This window comes from Littorina saxatilis, unplaced genomic scaffold (assembly GCF_037325665.1).
Source record: "Littorina saxatilis isolate snail1 unplaced genomic scaffold, US_GU_Lsax_2.0 scaffold_992, whole genome shotgun sequence".
Taxonomy (NCBI): Eukaryota; Metazoa; Mollusca; class Gastropoda; order Littorinimorpha; family Littorinidae; genus Littorina; species Littorina saxatilis.
Genome location: NW_027128129.1, coordinates 25001 through 47807, shown reverse-complemented (window position 1 = coordinate 47807; position 22807 = coordinate 25001). Strand labels below are relative to the sequence as shown.

Genomic DNA, 22807 nt, shown 5'->3' with positions numbered 1-22807 from the left:
CTTGCGTTTGTTCATCGACATTTTAAGATACCTTCACATTTGAAATTGCATTTTATTTTATTTACTTTGACTTCCATTCATTTAATGATGGGCTTGTTTAGCATAATTGCTTTTGTATACACATGCATTTTACAGTCTGTGTGTTCAGTTGTAGAAACAATTTCTCTTCTTGAGACAATAATAGCTTTTTGTTAACTTTCGGAGTAAGGATTTGAATGATTTTCCCTGTGGCGATTATGTCCATGCAATCTGCAATCCTGTGATCACACATCCACATACAAACACAATCAGTCAAATCATAACAATAAGCATGTTTTGCAAAATAACGTTTGGTAGTTTTTATTCCTTTTCAATGGCATGCAACAAAACGGTGACATTTGCTTTTTGCAGACATTTAAAAAGCAGTGAATTTATACTGTTATAGCTTACAACCAGGCTATAACAGTGATTGAATGTTGCCCCAGTTGACAAAGGAACAGGAAATAGAATGCATGTACAACTTCTCGTCTCAAACTAAAATAAAGAAGAAAAACAAATCTGAATATCTTGTTAAAGAGAACAGAGAAAAAAAGTGTATTTTGTACCTTCAAAACCTCTTAAACAGCGCTTACATTAGATTTAAGAATTCAGTGAACTTAACGTATAACAACGATTGAATAACTCTGCCCAACATGACAAAGAAAAAAAGACAGATTTATTTCTCTCAAACAAAACCTTCAAACCTGTTGAAAAATAGGCTATTGCCTCCACCATCATTGTTCTGACCGCGCATAATAAACTGAACTTTTGACCAATGTCCAACAAAATTCAAATTAAGCTAAATCAAACACACTCTAAATAAATAATTAAATATGAAACTGCTCATGATTAAAAATAATGAAAACACATAATGCACACCCGGTGTATAACATTGTTCTGAAAGGAACAATACACGGCTTTGACTTTCTTTAAACTTATAAGTGGGCCTAATGCGTTCATGATAATAATGCAATATAACACAGTAAGGTAGTCTCGAGTCATATGATTACATATTTGTAACATGGAAAATAAACCAATGTTAAAATACTGTGAGGCATGAGAATTGGCATATAGATTATATATATATATATATATATACAGATTATTTAAAACACTCCACTGAATAGTCCACACAATCAAAACAACTAGCAGCATCTTTAGTAAGGTCTATGCTTTTTCAATTGCAACAAATGAAAAATATACTTTTGTTTCTAACAGAAAGTAAGAAAACTGCCAATTTATCCTTTGTGTTATAGCTTCCAACAAACGTATAGCGACGATTGAATAATTTTGCCCCAGGTGACAAAGAAACATACAATAAAACTATTTTCCAACTTCTTGTCTCTCAAACAAAATTGAAAAAGCAAATCTTCAAACATCCTGTTAAAATAGGCCATTTGCCTCCACCATCGTTGTTTTGACAGCACATGCTGAAGTGACCTTTTGACCGATGCCCATGAAATACCAAATTAAGCTGATCTAAAGAGCCAAAAGTAAATGTACCATAAATACACTTTATATACACTCAAAATCTTTCTTTATTCTTTATTTCTTTATTTGGTGTTTAACGTCGTTTTCAACCACGCAGGTTATATCGCGACGGGGAAAGGGGGGGAGAAGGGATAGAGCACTTAAAATCGAAATCAATCATTACATGTGAAACACCACTATCATTGTGTTGACATTGAAATGTCACACACGATGACCCAGTGTTTATGATTGTTTTGACTTTCCTACTAGCGGACCGTATGGTAGTTTGTGGTCACGATAATAAATAATAATGATCACACGATGACCCAGTGTTTATGATACGTTATGATTGTTTTGACTTTCCTACTAGCGGACCTTATGGTAGTTTGTGGTCACGATAATAAATAATAATGATAATAAAGTTAAAACGGCTATGCCTACGATGCCTTCGGGCCTTGTTTTTGGCCGATTTGAGCGAAATTGCTGTTATATATTGCTCAGCCAACCTTAATTAGAGCAATCCTTACCCTTGTTATCCCAAAGAAGTACTGTACGCCCCCTGCGGGTTAGGGGGAAGAATTTACCCGATGCTCCCCAGCATGTCGTAAGAGGCGACTAACGGATTCTGTTTCTCTCTCAATAAAATGTCACACACGATGACAAAGTGCATATGACACTTTGATTGTTTTGACTTTCCTAATAGCGGACCTTATCTTTACTTTATTTGGTGTTTAACGTCGTTTTCAACCGTTCAACGTTATATCGCGACGGGGAAAGGGGGGGGGGGGGGGGGGGATGATGGGATAGAGCCACTTGTTAATTGTTTCTTGTTCACAAAAGCACTACCAGAGCTGGACTCCAAGTTTAACATTGGCGAACGACAAGAAGAAGAAGACAAAAGCACTAATAAAAAAATTGCTCCAGGGGCTAGCAACGTAGTACAATATATGACCTTACTGGGAGAATGCAAGTTTCTAGTACAAAGGACTTAACATTTCTTACATACTGCTTGACTAAAATCTTTACAAACATTGACTATATTCTATACAAGAAACACTTAACAAGGGTAAAAGGAGAAACAGAATCCGTTAGTTGCCTCTTACGACATGCTGGGGAGCATCGGGTAAATTCTTCCCCCTAACCCGCGGGGGGGGGGGGGGGGGGGGGGGTAGCGGACCTTATGGTAGTCTGTGTTCATGATAATAAATAATGATAATACAGTTAAACAAGGGCAAAGCCACAAAGAATATGACTCACTTGCTTATATTTTGTTTTGTTTTGCTGATGTAATCACATATGCATTTTATAAGTGTTCATAGGTTTCATAACCAAGACAAGTTTTTATCATGAAAGCTTCCATTATTTGAAAAGTTTTGAGTGTTCAATAGGTGGTCAGTTGTCAATACATATATAGCCTCGTTTTTGCTATGCAAATGATTTAAAAATAGCCAACTGCCTCCACCATCATTGTTTTGACCGCATATTAAACTGACCTTTGGATCAGTGCTAAGAAAGGTCACATCTAGCTTATTCAAAATGCCAAAAATGATTTGCATAAACACATACTAAATAAATCATTTAACATAAAACACAACCACCAGTGTGCTCATAGTCAAAATTAATAAAAACAAATAAAGATAAATGTGTAAATCATTGTCCAGTACAGCTCAAGACACAAACCTGCACTAGATATATATCCACTTAGTGGTAGTGATCAGCAACAACATTGGAAAGATGATCAGTAGCTGAAAAGCTGAACATTATTTAGTTTCGCTGATTTCTTTGCAAAGCAGTAATCCTGTTTCGTACATGTATAGTTCTTGACGTGTAGCCAGGTACGAATTATCAGAGTCTCTTCAGCCTGAAGGCACTTCTGGATATCCTCTTTTCTTGGCAGCACTTGCGTGGCGATATATTTTAACAAATGAGCCTCCACTGCCTTCACCTCCTCCTCCAACCACAGTCGACATGGCTGGCTTGAACCTTTGTGGACACAGATATCACAAGACCTATTACCGGAGATACAAAGGTTAAATATGTTATCGGATTAAAACTTTATAAGGAACAATCATGCCAACTCAATATGAGCGCCGGGTAGTCTGGTGGTCTAGGCCGACAACTCGTGATCTCAGTGTCTCTATTTCGAATCTTGATTGGGCATGGACATTTATTTTCCCGAGTCAACATTTGTTCTGATTCTTCTTCGTGGCACTAAAGCTAGTACACTAAAACTGTCACATTTTCACTGTCAATCTTAGTGCTGCTTACATTTTGGTTGTTCAATGTAAGTTAGATATAGTACCTCCTCTTTTTTCCAATTCCTGGGACTCCCGTCCCCGCCTCTAATACACGGAAGTGTATGTGGGCGTAATCCATCAATTACAAAAGATTTCAAATCTAAATTAAAACCGGAATTACAGACCCTGTACACATTCATTTTCAAAGCATGGGACAGAAGCCACGAATGGGCATGAGAAGTGGCAGGTCAGTTAGCCATTGCACTTGTTAACTGATCCACTTATTTATTCATTTTTAAATAATTATACAATTTACTGCTTAGTTTTGAATCAAGAAAACTGAGCGACAGCAGAAGGCCATTTTGATATGTTAAAGCACGTACGGATTTGAACTGCTCTTTGACAAAATGCCGCTCCTAGTTAGATTAACAGTTAACTCGTTATGAACACAGACCTGTTTACATCCTGCATTAAAACCAGTCATAAAAACACTCTCCAGAAGCTACCTTTTTTTTTTGTGGACCGGCTCGTTCATTTTATTTAAAGATTTTCTTTAAAGTTTTTCAATTCAAAGAACTGTGATCTTTGCTATATTGGAGAAAGATTAATGGAGATCACTTTTAGACTCAAAAAGACTTTCAAATTCCGGCAACAGCACAAGTCACTGACCGTAGCAAGAGATAATGTCGAAGCACAGACATACTGGTCAAATAAACTCGATGCGAAGCAGGCTCATGTTTTGCCAAACACAATTTGTTTGTTTCCATGTTCATTTGTGTACTGCATTTTGTAAATAAACTAATGCTGCGTCTAACCTCGGGACACGTTCGCTTGGTTCGCGGACGAACGACTGCAGTGACTCATGACTGACTAGCTTTGTTGTTGCACTGATCTCAATTCGATCACCAAAATGCAAGTGATTCGCTCTTCTTAGACTTCGCCAGACACTGCCACTTGACTTGATAGTTTTGCCGATATTCCTGTACAACTTGAGCTTTTTTGGTTGGCATTTTGTCCCCAGAGAGATCGGCCTTACGCTTACGACCCATGTCGATCGGACCGAATGCACAAAAACCACGCGTTGACCGACAAATACCTTGTTTTTGCACATGCGCAGACAAGGCTGTTCCGGTCGGCCTTGAGCTAAAAGGGTTTTCGGGAAATCAAAATCCCGGTGACTACTAGTACTACAATTTCGACTTTAAATTTTCACACACGGAAATGGTTCTCGTGACCGGAATTTCCGGTAGATTTCCGTAATACCGGAATTTAGACCCTAAATCCGTAATAATTCCGGGAGGGTAAACAGGTCTGTGAACATACTCTATGTTTCCTTCCAAGTGCTTTAGAGAAGGGTATTACCGTACTCAAAAACACAATAACTATACGCTCCTAGTTAGATTAACAGTTAACACGTTATGAACAGGCTCTATTTTTCCTTCCAAGTGCTTCAGAGAAGGATATTACCTTACTCAAAAACACAATAACTATCTAGTTTACTGGTTTTGTTCTACTTTAAAGGAATAACTTTTGTGTGGATTGAGTCAGCTCCTTAAAGCTCAGTTCACAAAGAGAAAGAAGAGGTATAAATACAATGATTATGTTTCCACTCACTGTTGCGCGTTGCCTTTGATTTGAGCTTCTTTGGTTTGGAATGGCTCCACTGTTCAGGTAGGTACTCATTGTCAGTTGAACCTTGGGGAAAAAAAAAGATGATAGATTTTCTCAGCTGGCTTATCTTTATTTCAAATCATTTGATAGATTATGCAAAATAGCAAAAAAAGAACAACAGCTAAAAGACATATGCTTTTAAATATCAATTTCGTTGTCAAATAACTAAACACAAGAGTTTCCACTATGGAATGCGGCCATTCAACAACTAGGTAATGGGCGCTTAGTTAATCGTCCGTACATGACGCCAGCATTTCTTTCTTTCTTTATTTGATGTTTAACGTCGTTTTCAACCACGAAGGTTATATCGCGACGAGGGAAAGGGGGAGATGAGATAGGGGAAAGGGTGGAGATGGGAGGGAGCCACTTGTTAAGTGTTTCTTGTTCACAAAAGCACTAATCAAAAAATTGCTCCAGGGGCTTGCAACGTAGTACAATATATGACCTTACTGGGAGAATGCAAGTTTCCAGTACAAAGGACTAAACATTTCTTACATACTGCTTGACTAAAATCTTTACAAACATTGACTATATTCTATACAAGAACCACTTAACAAGGGTTAAAGGAGAAACAGAATCCGTTAGTCGCCTCATACGACATGCGGGGTGCAGAGAAATAAGGATGTGGAAAAGAAGACTTTTGGTAAGTGAAATAAAGGTGATGGATCCAGTCAGGTAGAAATAAGACAACAAGAAAAGAATTGGAAAACTGCAGGGAATAGTAGGGAGAGTTTTCTTGGAAGGAAATATAGGTGAAAGGACTGGTAAGGCAGAAATAAGACAAAAGAAGAGAAGAAACAGAACCGTTAGTCGCCTCTTACGACATGCTGGGTAGCATCGGGTAAATTCTTTCTAGTCCCAACCAATATGGGACTCCCCCTAACCCGCGGGGGGGTGACGCCAGCATGTTTCTAAATTAATTTATATGCAATAAAGCTTACTTTCGTTAGATGACGCTGAAGGAGAAGTGATCTGTGTGAATACACTGCATCTTGTGTTCATCATTGCCACACCAACAGGAGAGAATGTCCAGGAGGAAGGGGGCTCGCCTGGGGACATAATAAAATTATAATTAATTATTTATTGTATTAATTATGTTATGTTCAAAATAAATAAACGTGTGTTCGGTGTTATGAGTGTACAGGAATGAACTATTCTTCAAAGGTACAAATACATTTCAGATGTAAGACAATCAAAATGCATCAACGAATGCAGTTCTACCCCTCATCCTTAACCCCCACCCACCCCCCAACATTGACGCCGTAAAAAAAACACCTCCGACAAGCGTGTTGGACACAAACAACTCTGTGAGTTAAATTCAAGCTGTTCCCACTCGAACACAGGAACCCCCTGACCTTCATCCATCTCCAGTCGCGCCCCCATGGAAAATTGGTTGACTAAGGAGAAAGATATATACTGAACTGTTTGAGCATGCACTGCTGTCAGCAGCACACCGTTGAAACTTCCTTTGGATTTCTGGTGCTTCCTCATCATCAGCAGAATCTGACAAATACAAAAACATGAATAACCCTTGTGATATTACCTCATTTTTTGTTTGTTTGTTTGCTTAACGCCCAGCCGACCATGAAGGGCCATATCAGGGCGGTGCTGCTTTGACATATAACGTGCGCCACACACAAGACAGAAGTCGCAGCACAGGCTTCATGTCTCACCCAGTCACATTATTCTGACACCGGACCAACCAGTCCTAGCACTAACCCCATAATGCCAGACGCCAGGCGGAGCAGCCACTAGATTGCCAATTTTAAAGTCTTAGGTATGACCCGGCCGGGGTTCGAACCCACAACCTCCCGATCAAGGGGCGGACGCCTTACCACTAGGCCAACCGTGCCGGTCATATTACCTCATGCCAGGGTGACAAGTTTACACTAAATAAGTAAATGTATTCACTTTTACATGGAATGGCAGCTACAAATAAGAAATTAAATCTACTATGTTACTTTGTGGGAGTGAGGAGGGGGGGGGGGGGGGGGAGAGAGAGAAAGAAAAGTCATGTTTGCAACTACAAACTTAAGAGACTTTCAGACACTGAACAGCGACATCGCCATTCAAATATGTCCTGTCCCCACTCCAACACCATGTAGATGGGATGGATTCAGCCCATATTGTCCCTTACTGTCACCTACTGCAGTGGAGCGCTGCGGACTTAAATTAAGGGCCCCTCCTGTTTTTGAACACCAGGAGCTATCTAGTTTGCTGTTAGGTAGGCACCGGCTCATCTTTCCTGCTTCCTTACTTTCTTTTACTATCAACATTCTGTTCACAGTTGTTATTTCTGCCAAAGTGACCAATCGCATTTGTTTTTATCCGAAACTGGGAGTGCTTGCAGTACTGTAGTTGATAGCATGCGTACACAGAAGAAGAAGACTTACTGTCAGGTGCAGCTGTAGCAGGACAAGGTTGATGCATAGGCGGAGAGGGCTGGTTATGTGGCGGTGCCAAAGAGTCTTTTGTTGCGAACCTTCCTGATGCAGATCGTTCTGGAATAGGGCTGTGACCCTTTTCAACAAATTCTGTAAATAATAGTTACAATATGATAGAATAGATAAAATCCTAGATCGCAAGTACAAAAGTTTATGTAGTAAGTACCGTAGTATTAATGTTTGCTTTATTGTGTAATGCAAATTAATGTTAGCACAATATATCACATTGTAGTGTGCATTGAAGTATGAACGTTCTCAATTTAGATTTAAAACAAATACACTTAGTGTACACTACATTGGGGTGTGCACGTAAAAGATCCCACGATTGACAAAAGGGTCTTTCCTGGCAAAATTGTATAGGCATAGATAAAAATGTCCACCAAAATACCCGTGTGACTTGGAATAATAGGCCGTGAAAAGTAGGATATGCGCCGAAATGGCTGCGATCTGCTGGCCGATGTGAATGCGTGATGTATTGTGTAAAAAAATTCCATCTCACACGGCATAAATAAATCCCTGCGCCTTGAATAAAAATTGAAAAGAAAAAAAATCCCTGCGCTTAGAACTGTACCCACGGAATACGCGCGATATAAGCCTCATATTGATTGATTGAAATAAAATTGTATTGGTGGTTCAATGTCACTAGCCACAACAAAGGCGATACCAGAGGGAGGGAGACCGGGATTCAAACCTGTGACTATGAGAGTCAGAGGAACTATATGTAGTCCACGCTGTGTACCGAATGAGCCATCCCAGCCCCCCAATTTAGAAGAAGAAGAAGAGGCAGAAGAAGCAGAAGGAGAAGAAGATGAATTTAAGAATACAAAAAAAAGGTTATTACAATACTAGATTTAGAGATAGTCTAGCTGTGTTCATTTTGTGCAAAAAGAGCAAAGGAATTCATGTTTGTTTGTTTATTTGTTGCTTAACGTCCAGCCGACTACGCAGAGCCGGCCATATCAGGACGAGGAAGGGGGGGATGAAGGGGGCCACTTGTCAAGCGATTCCTGTTTACAAATGCACTAACCCATTACTTGTGTCCCAGCAGGCTTTAGTAAAACTAAATTAATACCTACTGGAAGATTACCAGTTTCCAGTATGTTAAAATAGGCTTAACCTATCTACTGCTGGACTTACATCAGAACACTAACAGATTAAACTATACATGAATCGCGAGACAAGCGGCAAGAGAAGAGATTTTTGGAAAAAATACAGGTGAATGAGCAAGAAGGCAGAAAAAAGAAAAGAATTCATGAAGAAAAAGAGAGCATGACAGGAAAGAGGAACCAAAAATCTACCTAACAGCAAACTAGAAAGCTCCTGCGGTTCCAAAAACAGGAGGGGCCTTTAATTTCATAACCGCAGTGCCCCACTGCGGGAAAAGGAATTCATGTTCAAAATGTCACACATACCTGCCTCCTCATCCGAGGTGATGGCTTCATCTTCAGCCACTTCCATCTCATCCAGGGTGCAGCGCTGGTGGTCTTGCAGCTTCCCCTTTTCAAGGGCAAGGAGTAATTTGCTGACTTTGGCCAACTGCATCATGTCTGATGGGAGGCGGTAGTACTCGCGGTGTCCCATAAACTGAGCAAGGGCATCCAGCTCGTTGTCCTTCAAACTGACTATCTGGGACAGAGTAGCAACCTGCTTTCGAAGTGAAGTAGATGTGATGAACTGTGGCTCTGCCAACTGCGCTGATGTCACAAACTTTCGAAGCGTGTCAGATCCCCGAATGTGCCCCTCCGACTGAAAGAATGAGCAAGAAAACACAAATTTGTTGGAGCCGCTGACACCAGCATCATCCCTTTTTTGCACAAGCAGTTCCACAGCTGCTTTCACCTGTGCAGTCATGAGAATTGGGACAATTCGGCCACGTTTTCCGATTATCTCAATCCTGGTCAGCTTGTTACATAGGATTTTTTCAAATGTGCTAAGTGATTTGAAGACATCTTTCACACAGTCACAGCACCGTCGGAGGATGCCATTTTGGATGCGTCGTAAGCGAGACTGAGCTTCGACAACATTATTATGCAGTCCGCCGATACCGACAAATAGCCTACCTGGAAGCTTTCGTGGGCACAGAAAATGAGCCAGAGGACTTCGCTGATACTGCCTGGCGCACTTCAGTTCCTGCCATCGTTCAGAATTGCCAAATCGAACAATCAAAAAGAGTACGACTGAGGAAGTAACTGGGACATTCTTCGCTGTTCCTTCCAACTGGCAACTCAACTGAACTTGTTAGCCTTTGTTGGTGATCTGTTTCGACCGTATATTTTTGTTCTTTTTTCATTATAAATGCCTTATTTTGTCTGAGAAAAAGAACCAGTTGCTGAAAAAGAATGCACAACTCTGATGCATGTTTTTCAGAGGCAAAAGAACATAGACTGCAGATAGCAAACATATTTCATTGCCTTGGTCATCACAGGAAACTCACAAGTAATGCAGGTCAAACATTTAACAAATCAAATCGCAAAAACAAAATATCTTCAGACAGGGCAACAAATAATCTACTCTATAAAAACTCACCATTTGGGAGTCAACTGAGTGATGGCTGCTTATAGAGTCCTCTGTCACAAGCGCCTGTGGTTCGAAGCTGCAGTCAACTGTAGGAAAGACAGACAGAAAGCGCCTGTGGTTGCATGATGCTTGGGACTTAACCTGTTTTTGAGCTTCATATTTCCCCTTTACGTTGGTTTACAGTTAGAACAGTCTAGTTAACTGTTTTCATATTTGTGTATAATAAATTTGATATGGGAGATTTTACTTCATTCGTACTGAAGCTTGCGTAGAGTCCAGCTAGATCAGCTGTAAGTCCTATTTCATAGACTGGACTGGAGAAAGGCATTATGGTTTGTCTATACATGCGACTCAGTTGCAGTCGCCCTCTTGTTCCTGAATCAAGCTGAAGCCAAATACTGGTTGAACGTCCGTATATATATGTATCGTCTATCGTCAGACTACATCGTCTGTCTTCCGTCTATCGTCTGTCTTCCATCTACCGTCTGTCTTCCGTCTATTGTATGTCTTCCGTCTGTCTTCCATCTATTGTCTGTCTTCCGTCTATTGTCTGTCTTCCATCTATTGTCTGTCTTCTGTCTATTGTCTGTCTTCCGTCTATCTTCTATCTATCGTCTGTCTTCCATCTATCGTCTGTCTTCCGTCTATTGTCTGTCTTCCGTCTATCTTCCGTCTATTGTCTGTCTTCCATCTATCGTCTGTCTTCCGTCTATCGTCTGTCTTCCGTCTATTGTCTGTCTTCGATCTACCATCTGTCTTCCAACTATTGTCTGTCTTCCATCTATCTTCTGTCTATTGTCTGTCTTCCGTCTATTGTCTGTCTTCCGTCTATCATCAGACTACATCCCAAGAATTCAGCATTTTCTCTAGTGGGTCCTCTATTTTCTCTGTTAACTGTGGGTCAGTCCATTCATCAGATTGGGATCTGCATATATATGAGCGTTGCATAGGCAAAGGCAATATTGCCGATTCATTACAAAGCACTGGAAAGACCGTCTGCTAGACTGCAGCTACTAGTTTTGCAAGGTGTGTTGCAGGAATTGAATTTTTACCAGGGATGTATTTCATAGACGGCAAGAATTTAGTTTTTGTACAAACTATATCGTCTGTCGACCAGTAACAGAAGCAAACCTGACCAGGTATGTGCATGCAAGCACTTAATTCATCCACGGTGATGAAACAGGAAGCATGCTTTATTGTTGTAAATATATATATATAGGATATTGAGCAGCTTCCGTTGACATATATGGCCTTATGACCGAAATAGGTCCATGTACATGTGAGACTATCAAATCATAACCCTGAATTCTCCAATGTGTATCAGAATAGCAATTTAACTACATATCTTAGTCATAACTAAACTGTGTTAACTGTAGTGTGATCACCCCTCCAGAAGTATTGCATAACAGTTAGTTAGTCAGGGGTTCCACTGGGTTTTTGCTTTTTGCGTTTGCATACACAACATGACTGAAAAAATGCGTATGAGCCGGGGAAAACGCGTACCATTACAAACTTAATTGGGGGAAAAAACGCGAAGGAGAAGTGTGTTTTTCTCACTACGATTGAGAAGACATGCAGTGTTGGCGTTAACCGGTAATTACCGGTATTTTACCGGTTGAAACGAAAAAATCCCGGAACAAAATTGGCTGCCGTTGATTTTTAGAACTACCGGTCTTTTTTCGCTGGCAAAACTATAAAACCAGTACTCTGAGCTGGATTCTAACTGGTTCCAATGACCAGCCTACCGTTTTTTTCTGGACTGTTTGCTTCATAAAAGTTTGCGTACCGGTTTGAAAAAAGTACTAGCGCCATCACTGGACATGATGATGATAGGTAACTAAAAGAAGTCCCTTCATCAGATTCTGTTCTTTCACTTTCCGACGACAGATCGGTCTGTTTGCGTTTTGCAGTGGCTCTGTACAGGTAATAGGCCTCTAAGCGAGGAACTGAACTATTTGCATGGCGCTAAATGGAAGATATTTCAGCCTGAAAAACAATCACTGTGGGTCAGTCCGATGTAATCAGAGTAGACCCGGACACCCCTGGCCTGTAAACTGAATCGGCAGTGCACCAAACTAATGGCATGTGTGATAAGGCAGACCATTGTTTTGCTGAACACAGCAGGATCAATTATTTATTCTGTGACTCATGACCCCCCCCCCCCCCCCCCCCCCCCCCCCCCCCCCCCCCCCCCCCCCCCCCCCCCCAAAGAAATGTAATGCAATCTTCCTCTTCGGTAGAGCTGGTCATTCATAAGGCTATCGCCGGTGGCAGTGACCTAAGGAATAAAGATTCAATTCGGTAGAGCACTGGTACTATGGCCTCTGGCGATAAGTACACGAGTGTTAACAGTGATGAACAAGGCGGGTGGGGAGAATCAGAGGTGGGAGTTCAGGTGCTCTCTTCGTGGCTATTTAGTGTTTTGAGTGCAATTGTAATTTTGCGTGACAAAATGCAACATGTCGGTGAAAATGTGTACGGAGGCTGAAAACTGCGTATACTTTTGTGTGTGCAATAAGTGGAACCCCTGAGTTAGTTCCTTACTTTCTGGTTAAATCTTGCCTTTCAACAAAATAAAAATGGGATTACATTGTACCTGGATGATTGCTGGTGTCATCTGGCAATGGTATGGCAGGTAGACTCTTAGCCAGTGCAGCCTGCACCATTCTTTGGCCGTATGAGAAATGTGGGAAGTACTCCCTTGTTTTAAATCTCTGGCCTCGGCCTCCTGGTTCCACTAGTGACATAATAGAACATTTTATTAGTAAATTTTCATTTGATTAATAATATCATCCTACATACGTGAGAGAGACACTCGTGAGATAATAATCGTTCAAATCACACGTGTGTATATCATGTAAATGAGGTCATGTCAAGCAAGTCTGGCAGGGACCTGTTTTTCCACTGCTTATGATGCCAAAGTCACCGAGACAAACGTCATTATAGAAGAAAAAAGATTGCGCTCGCTAATTACCTTCGATGAATTTTTAGAACTAACACGTCAAGCCACACTTTCAGAGTGACGTTTCTTTGCTTTGACGTAATAGATTGCACGAGGCTTTAGAAGAGATCGAGGTTCCAAAACAAGCGTCTTCAATTTAGCTGCCTCGACTGCAGGACATTTTCAGTAAAATACACGTAAGTACAGTATGTAGGATAAACAGAATACTACATGGCTTGCTGTTTTGTACCAGATTTACACTCGTTGCTTTTTAAAATAGTGAATAGCTCGCTTTCGCTCGCAGTTCAATATTTAAAAAAACAACTCATGAAAATCTGGTACGACACAGCAAGCCATACATAGTATTCTCTATTTATACTTCCCTAACTCACATAAAAGCATGTGTACATTTTTAATTGAGAAGCATTGTCATTCAGGTGTGTCTGATCCAAAGGAGTTGGACTTGGAGTATGATGAGAATGCATTATGTCTTACCACTGACGAGTCTCTGTCAGATGATGAATTGTATGATGCCGAAGAAGGCAGTGAGTTTTCTGACACTGTGACAGTGACATTGCGTCAAAGATGGTAGTGGTCGAGGGGGACCATGGGTTGAATGTCGAGGAGAGAAAAGAAAAAGAGAGCCTATACACTGTTCAATTAGCGGCTATGCTAATTATTTTGTCTGTAATGAACTTAAGTTGATGAGTTTGGGGGAGATACAAAGTACCCGAGCTACTGTAACCGGACTGCCTGGTCTCTGGGAAGAGACAGGGATAAACCATGCACGGAAAAAGTACATCATAGGTTTGAGGGGAAGCAGTAATGTCGTGGACAGGAGAAGAAAACAGAACAAAAAGAGGATGAAGAGAAAAAAAGAGGAACAAAAACGTGTGCGTGTGTATGGGTAAAGTAAAACACAAACAGTAGTTGGTTTTTTTTCAACAGACGGATTTCGTCCCCAGAACGGAAGAATGGCTCCAATACATGATAAGTCCAAAGTCAGTCCAGCTTCGCCCGGTCAAATAACTCTTCACGTCCTGAACACATTTCCCTATTGCTAAGCCTCAGTACCGTAAGGATTTGATGAAAATGACCAGAAAGTGGGTATCTGTGTGTGTCAGACATGACATTTATGGGTTTTATGTTATAAAACATGTATGTAAAGTATACACGTATAATACATGTATGTATTATCATTATGAGTAGTTAATTAATGAAGAAATCATACTGTCATTTTAATTTGTAACTAGTATGCATTAAATTGACAGAAGAAGACTCATCGTGTAAAAAGCAGAATTAATGATTCGCATGCCTGTTGGACCATGATTATGGGGGAGCCGAGTCTCCACTCACTCACGTGCAACAGGTGAAAAGCATGAACATATTTGACGATGCACAGAGCAGAGAGCGACGTGATCGAGTAACCGGACTTTACGGCCACGCCAGGAAGTCGCCGCGTCGGCTGGGTGATGGTGGAACAAAGAGATGAAACTTTCTTTCTTTATTTGGTGTTTAACGTCGTTTTCAACCACGAAGGTTATATCGCGACGGGGGAGATGAAACTAAACTACATTAAGCTTACAATTTCAATGTCAAGCGATTGTCTGCTTCGAGTCCCAGCACTTGTTCTGCCCCTAATTCGTCGATAATATCCCCAAATTTGTCTTTACTGACTGTATCAGCATCACCAGAGATGGTCCCAAAATCTCCGTGAAAAAAAAATCAATACAAATCCATTGCAAACTACCAAAACGTTCACCAAACGAACGAACCGCGGAGCAGCTATGTGCTTGTTTACAAAGGAAGTGACCTAAATGTGGTTTTCAAGCACAGAGAGCGCTTCCGTCCTGTGAGGTCATTCCTAAGTATAGTAACAAAGTCGTGCGGTACAGGACGTGAAGAGTTTTTAATTAAATAAATCGAATTAAAAAAAAAATATAGTCGCACCGTGACTGACTTATTCGGTCTCCCTAATTCAACAGCTACTAGGCCTAAGGCGAGATTGAAATTTGAACATTGGAGCTAGATCTCAACCCGCCTCAGGCTCCTACACATAAATTCAGCAAACAAGCACAGACTGACACAAACAAAACATAGTTATATAAATACTGATAAAATCAGTGCTATTCGATCGCTTGTACGCACAGCTAATCTCAGAATCTTTCGGAAGTTAAAAAACCAACATGCATCGTGCCTTCTCAGTATAAGAGTATTTAGATCTGTGCACCACTCACCATAATTTGTTTTAATGTATAAGACTCTTGCATAGTAACCTGTACCAACAACTTGATAAGCCATTGATAATTAATGACTGATCAAGTTCTTGTTAATGTCACTGTCACTGGATTGTGAGCTCTAAATTCCAAAAAACGAGGTTAGCCATTTTGGAATGTCAGAGCCATGTGGCAACAGACCTGAAAGATAAAGTTGAAGGCGCGTCACTATTTCAAAAACAACTCAGTCAACTGTCTTTTCGTCTAAAATGGACAACAAAGTACTATAAATATAATACACACCTGTGTCTGTGGTAATGTAGCGGCTGCGGCGTTCACCCCGCGTGTCGGCGTCAGCCATCGTGTCAAATCACGGTTTCACGCGGCAATCCGCTCTCTCTCGCTCTCTCTCTCAATGTTGTCGCCAGGGGAACCCAAAAAACTACAGTTCTTGTTTTGACCGCAAAACACTAGCCCAACACACTCGCCACACACTCAACCCTGACAAAATTATCATAGTTTGGACAGAACCAATAAAATCAAATCCTTGTGTCACATGGTATATCTTAGGGCGGGAAGCTCGAAAATCGAGGCATCCGTTGTTGTGACGTCAAAACAACGGGGTGCGTCAAAACAATTCGGCTCCATTTTCGGGCCAAAGTCAAAACGACGCGGTCTTAACAAGAACACACACACACACACACACACACACACACACACACACACACACACACACACACACACACACACACACGCGCGCAAACACACACACACTCATACACACACACACACACACACACACACACACACACACACACACACACATACACACACACACACAAACGCAATAATACGCGCGAGCATGTTCTGTCAATGAGCATAATTCTACATTATACACTTTATCATTACAGTTTTTGTCCGGATCAATCCATCCTGTATTTTAATAAATGACAAGAGGACTTCCGGGATTGTCACCTCAGCGCAGCAGTCAACATCAAAGATACCATGTGGTTCCAACAACAACAAGAACACACAATGAAACGCACAAGCTGTGTGTGAATGTTTTGTCAGATCAAGAATGAACATTACAAGACGAGCGTGTAGCACAGTGGTCAGGACGTCGGCCATCTGTGAGGAAAGTTCGTCGGGTTTCGAACTCCGGCTGATGGGATACGAGTGGAGCTTTTTCCGATCTCCCATATCAACTGATGTGCAGACCTGCTAGTTCCGTATCCCCCTTCGTAACACAATAGCAAGATCTAGATCAGCACTTTTCAGGACGGGTACGGGATCCGGAACGTGTACGGGTAACGTTTATATCAAATCTATTTTTTATGTCACGCGTTTGCCAAGATCTGCAGTCTTGGTGGGAGCACAAAAACGTATGCATTTGGAACATTGGATACAAATGTGAGTCATGGGTGACGCAATATCTACACGTACACGTCTTTGCTACACGATCGACCATCTAGAACACTGTAGTACTAAGTACGCACAAAACAAATCCATGCCAGAATTCGATGGAATACAGAAAGACGAAAGTAAATGTGATGCATCCCCCAGAAGAGGACTATACTTAAACGGGGGAGAGGGGCGTACACTTAAAGTCCACTCGTACCAACGAGTGTAGCTGGGAGTCGCAGCCCACGAACGAAGAAGGATAAGGCAACAGGCAGCGCCCTCTGAGGGCACAATCTGTCCCGTGTGCTCGATTCGGATCACCATCTCCGATCTGGCCAGGCGTTACATAGAATATGTCCTATCCTTGGACACATACACAACATCAATATTCTGACTGTTCCACTTGAGAGTGGGAATGTACGTTACCCCTTGACTGTCGGAATAGTTTAGTTAAAAGATCAACAACAACACTTTTACAACATACAACATACAAAGCATGACAAGTTAACGATTTTCGGAAATAATCCGTCGATTTGTATGGGTTGTGAGAGTGAATACCCTTGGTTTTCCTCGGACAGATAGATTCACACGTGTTTCTGACACACCCCTCGCTAGTTATTGGACCTTCCCACGTGTTTCCGACACACCCCTCGCTAGTTATTGGACCCTCCCACGTGTTTCCGACACACCCCTCGCTAGTTATTGGACCTTCCCACGTGTTTCCGACACACCCCTCGCTAGTTATTGGACCTTCCCACGTGTTTGCGACACACCCCTCGCTATTGATTGGACCTTCCTACGTGTTTTCGACACACCCCTCGCTAGTTATTGGACCTTCCCACGTGTTTCCGACACACCCCTCGCTAGTTATTGGACCTTCCTACGTGTTTCCGACACACCCCTCGCTAGTTATTGGACCTTCCCACGTGTTTCCGACACACCCCTCGCTAGTTATTGGACCTTCCCACGTGTTTCCGACACACCCTTCGCTCGTGATTGGACCTTCCCACGTGTTTCCGACACACCTCTCGCTAGTTATTGGACCTTCCCACGTGTTTCCGACCCTCCCACGTTTTTCCGAGGAAAAGCAAAGGTATTCACTCTATTACATCCCGTACAAACCCGACGGAGTTATTTTCGGAGTTCGTCTGTTATGCCAACACTGAGCAAATGGTCTCCAGGGGTGGCAATCGTCTCACTGCAAATGTAAAGGTCATATACAGCGGTTGTTTCCCTTGTCAAAGTAATAATTTTGTTTGTGAATGGCAAATTGCGTACCTCATGCGTATTGTGGCAGTCAAGGCGTTTTAATGAAGTAGTTGCATATATATATATATAAAACAAACCCCACTACTCTATCGAAAGTTGGTATCTGTCCATGTGGAGGGATGGCGTTCCCCCATGGATGCCAAACCTGACAAGATCTGATGCGGCGAGCAGAACTGTGTCAAGGGGCAGGACAGTACTTTGAACTAATCAGTATTAATACACAATAAAACGGAGGTTAAATCAATAACTGAGAGAGAGAGAGAGAGAGAGAGAGAGAGAGAGAGAGAGAGAGAGAGAGAGAGAGAGAGAGAGAGAGAGATTCAGATTCAGATTCAAATTCAAAACTTTAATACAAAGGGATAAAGGTTTTAGGCAATGCCTAATCTTCCAACCTGTCCCTTTTAGACATACATGACATTATACATTACAATTATATATTTATATAACATGTATTGAACAGCCAAACGAATAACTAATTAACTAAGAATTTGTAATCAGGTTAAAAGTAACAAAACACTAGTTATAATAACGTAATAATAGAGAGAGAGAGAGAGAGAGACAGAGAGAGAGAGAGAGAGAGAGAGAGAGACAGAGACAGAGACAGAGAGAGAGAGAGAGAGAGAGAGAGAGAGAGAGAGACAAAAAAAAAAAAAAACCGAATAAAAATAATTTTTAAATTTGTTTATTTATAAAAACGGAGGCCGTGGCCGTATGTTGAGTGATCTATGGCCTTAGTCCGTGCAAACACTGACAAGATCTGATATTGTGAGCAGAACTTTTTTCCAAGGGCAGGACGGGACCTTTAACGAATCTGGATTAACACACGATAAAAGGGAGGCTGTGGCCGCACCAAGAACAGTGCAACCTGGACGCTTGGACGCAAACCATGGCGCTTTATGACGATGGATGGGTGACGATTCGCGGTTTCTTCAATCTGTGGCCGTTTTTCTTCATTCTTCTTTCTGCAGGGCAGGTGCGTATTATTTTAGCGTATGTGTGCGTAAAGATGTTATGTTATATGAAGTCTTATATCGCGCGCGTATCTCCAGACTCGGACTCAAGGCGCAGGGATCTATTTATGCCGTGTGAGATGGAATTTTTTACACAATACATCACGCATTCACATCGACCAGCAGATCGCAGCCATTTCGGCGCATATCCTACTTTTCACGGCCTATTATTCCAAGTCACACGGGTATTTTGGTGGACATTTTTTTTTATCTATGCCTATACAATTTTCCCAGGAAAGACCCTTTTGTCAATCGTGGGATCTTTAACGTGCACACCCCAATGTAGTGTACACGAAGGGACCTCGGTTTTTCGTCTCATCCGAAAGACTAGCACTTGAACCCACCACCTAGGTTAGGAAAGGGGGGAGAAAATTGCTGACGCCCTGACCCAGGGTCGAACTCGCAACCTCTCGCTTCCGAGCGCAAGTGCGTTACCACTCGGCCACCCAGTCCTTTGAGTATGTGAAAGAAGCATTACTTCAGAATACAGAATACAGAATACTTGAGCCCACCAGTGACTGGAGTGAAATCGATCACTACGAGGCGTAGTTGTGTGAAGCTAGGACAAATAGAAATGTCTGATGGACGCCAAATGTCCAGTGACCTGGTTCAATTCGGGCAAGAATAACTGCCGCGTGACCATGGGTGCATGACTTAACTATGAGATGCACCCTGACAAAACCAGGAAATTGAGACGATGTCCAGTGGATTAAAGATGGTCAGCTGGCGTAGCAAGATGCACGATGATAATCTCACCTAAAACAAACACGTCTAAACGCACACAAAAAACACGCTGTTTCTTCAAGTTCATAGATTGAGGTAACACAACCATGCATGTTTGCTCGCCCGCTGTAACATTCAGAATCAGAAATTGGACAACACCTATGATTCTAAAAGAAAGTTTCCAACGGATTTCCTTTACTGTTATCAGAATTACCATCAGATACATTACAAACTTGTCAAGCTTTTCTTTTTTTTTTTTACCAACTTCGATATATCGTTCTGCAGTAAGAACGTCACCAATACGAAGAAAGTTGCATCAGCACTCTTGGCCAAATTTGTCAAGTCCAAAAACACCATTCTTTCTGTATACATTGCGTATCGTCACGCTCATAGGATAATTGCCTGTGTCATGTTTTGATGTTTTGAGAAAAACGGATAAAAATTCTTTGATTTTTGAACAATCTGCCTATCTCATATTAGTTATAAGTTGCTAACTGCCTATCTCGAGCGGTGACAGCTGGATGGATAAACGTGAGATAAAGAGCTGACAGCACCATGTTCAATCAGTAAAACTGCATAACAACCCACAAAGAGCTTTTGCATACCGTCACATTCTTAAAACAAGTCTTCCGGTATCATTAAGAAAAGGTGCCTAACTCAAGAAACAAGATCGGCAGTTTTGCTTACGTGACCGTGGCAATGGTTTCCGATGGTCTGAGAGTTTGTACTCTCTAATACATGATAGATACCCTTCCAGTACCTTCCCCTGTAGTTTCACTACCGAAATGCCTAACACTGAGATAGGTATTTTTCTTATGAGCGTGACGGTATGAAACTAATCTGATTTCCGTGCAGCGCAGTATGCCAAACTAAATCATAACACGACCATGTAAGTACATTAAAGTCGATTCTGTAGAGTATTAATGTAATGGCAATTCCAAAAGTCTCTACTATTTTTGTTTTGCACTCGACAGCTCGAACGAATAAAACATACTAATGAATCGAAACATATCCCGCGAAGCTTTACTTATTTCAGTTGATGTGACACTGAACTGTGCACACATTTTGGGAGCCCTGATGTCTCATTCGCTCAATGTCAAACTGAGAATAAGGAGAACGACATACAGTTTATACATGCTGTTGTGCAAGTAGAGCAAATAGTCTTATGTCAGTACATTCCACAAACGCATGATATTGTCCCATTATCAGAAGCAAAATACCAACTCTGGATAAGTATTTGCCATCTAAGGTCTTTCCAGACTTGTACGGGCCATGTTTTCCTTGGGTACATGTTAACAATCAATTATCCGATGAGAGGGACTTTTTTTTCTCTCTTTTGTTTAGTTTGAGCATGAATGGGCAATCTTGAACTTTAGTGTATTAAACTCACAGCTCAGACTTCAGCGGCATCCTTGACTACTTTTTGATACAAGTCCCTGTAATCAAGCCAAAGAACATTAATTTGTCGTGAAATTAATTGAGAGATTGAGCTCCAAACTTAAGCATAATGAACTAATTTGGTTGTTTGATCGACCAAAGTGCCGCTAAAATGGCGTACGTTGTCAACTAAGGGACATCATTTACACGAGAGGGACTTGTTATGAATTAATGTTGCTGATTGACACTAGTGTCAGTTATACATTATTTCATAAACAAAATTGAATCCTGCACAGGTAGCAGCCGAGCAGTTGATTTTTGGTATATGACTACACTGAGTGATGTACACGTACACATCTGAGCATATCTGCGATACTGAGCTATTTTTTCAACGAGAAAAACTATGTCTCTAACCAGACGTTACGATGTTTGTTTTTATGAAGATTTAAACATCTCACTTCGCAAATCTTGTTAATTTTTTTTTGTTAAATGACAAAACCCGAGCAGGATTAAGGAGGGGGGGGGGGGGGGGGGCATTTGTCCAATTAAAACAAATCACTTAATTTGTTTGTGTATTTGTTTGTTTGTTTCTTTCTTTCTTTCTTTTTGATATCTTGAAAAATAATTACTTTTGAACTTTAGACAGTTGATGCAGCGGGAAAACCCCATATTCTGCAAATTCTCACAACGCATGTCGCGTGGTCGGATGTGGGATGGAGATCTGATGACTTCAGGACACCAACCCTGGATCGCCTGCGCAAAGAAGGGGTGGAGTTGTTTCGCTTGTACGCTCAGCCCAAGTCTCTGTCTGCTCAGGTAGCTCTAGCCACGGGTAGATACCCGTATACCTTGGGTATCAGAGCCAGCCCCGGAGCAAGTTATCATAGGTAGGTCGAATAATCAACCACTGTCTTCTCGGGTCGTTCTAGCTATGGGCAGACACGTACCCCTATACCTTGGGAGTCAGAGTCAGTCCCCCAAACAAAGTTAGCAGAGGTTGGTCGAAAAATCAATCTCTGTCTTTGTTTGGTAGCTCTAACCACGGGTAGGTACCCGTTTTCCCTGTATGTCAGAGTCACCCCCGAACAAAGTTAGCATAGGTAGGCCGGATAATCAAGTGTTGTCTTCTCTGGTAGCTCTAGCCACGGGTAGATGCCCGTATACCATGGGAATCAGAGACAGCCGCGATCACATTTATCATGGCTAGGTCGAATAATCAGCCATTGTTTTCTCAGGTAGCTCTAGCTATGGGTCGATACCCGTATACCATGGGAATCAAGGCCAGGTCCCGAGCAAAGTCATAATTGGTAGGTCGAAAAATGAGTCATTGTCTTCTCTGGAAGCTTTAGCCACAGGTAGAAACTTGGGAATCAGAGCCAGCCCCGAACAAAATCGTATCATAGGTAGGACGGATAGTCAATCACCGTCTGGTTGTGTAGCTCTTGCAACGGATGGGTACCCGTATACCCTGGTAATAAGAGTCAGCCACAAACACAGTTATCATAGGAAGATC

The 22807-nt window shown here is 41.5% G+C and overlaps 2 protein-coding genes across 5 annotated transcripts in view; one reads left to right on the top strand and one right to left on the bottom strand.

Moving 5' to 3' along the window:
• Positions 1 to 323: 323 nt before the first annotated feature.
• On the bottom strand, positions 324 to 16233 carry LOC138956490 (uncharacterized). Of its 4 annotated transcripts, none has more exons than XM_070327833.1 (9): positions 15818 to 16231; positions 12954 to 13094; positions 10367 to 10443; positions 9253 to 9586; positions 7790 to 7930; positions 6819 to 6899; positions 6338 to 6445; positions 5340 to 5420; positions 324 to 3471 (listed from the first exon to the last, which is right to left on the bottom strand). In XM_070327833.1, exons 1-9 carry the CDS (start codon positions 15873 to 15875, stop codon positions 3227 to 3229), a joined length of 1266 nt encoding a protein of 421 aa, XP_070183934.1. In that variant the 5' UTR covers positions 15876 to 16231; the 3' UTR covers positions 324 to 3226. The 4 variants fall into 4 exon arrangements, with proteins under 4 accessions (XP_070183934.1, XP_070183936.1, XP_070183937.1 ...); XM_070327835.1 differs by lacking the exon at positions 15818 to 16231 and adding an exon at positions 14884 to 15129; XM_070327836.1 differs by lacking the exon at positions 15818 to 16231 and adding an exon at positions 14659 to 14871.
• Positions 16234 to 18994: 2761 nt separating this feature from the next.
• The window catches only part of LOC138956489 (arylsulfatase I-like), a 17151-nt gene continuing 13338 nt past the window's right edge, over positions 18995 to 22807 (top strand). Inside the window, exons 1-2 of the mRNA XM_070327831.1 lie at positions 18995 to 19157; positions 21937 to 22181. Of these exons, the coding sequence (XP_070183932.1) occupies positions 19071 to 19157; positions 21937 to 22181 (332 nt within the window). The 5' untranslated portion in view covers positions 18995 to 19070. The remainder of the gene's footprint in view (positions 19158 to 21936; positions 22182 to 22807) is intronic.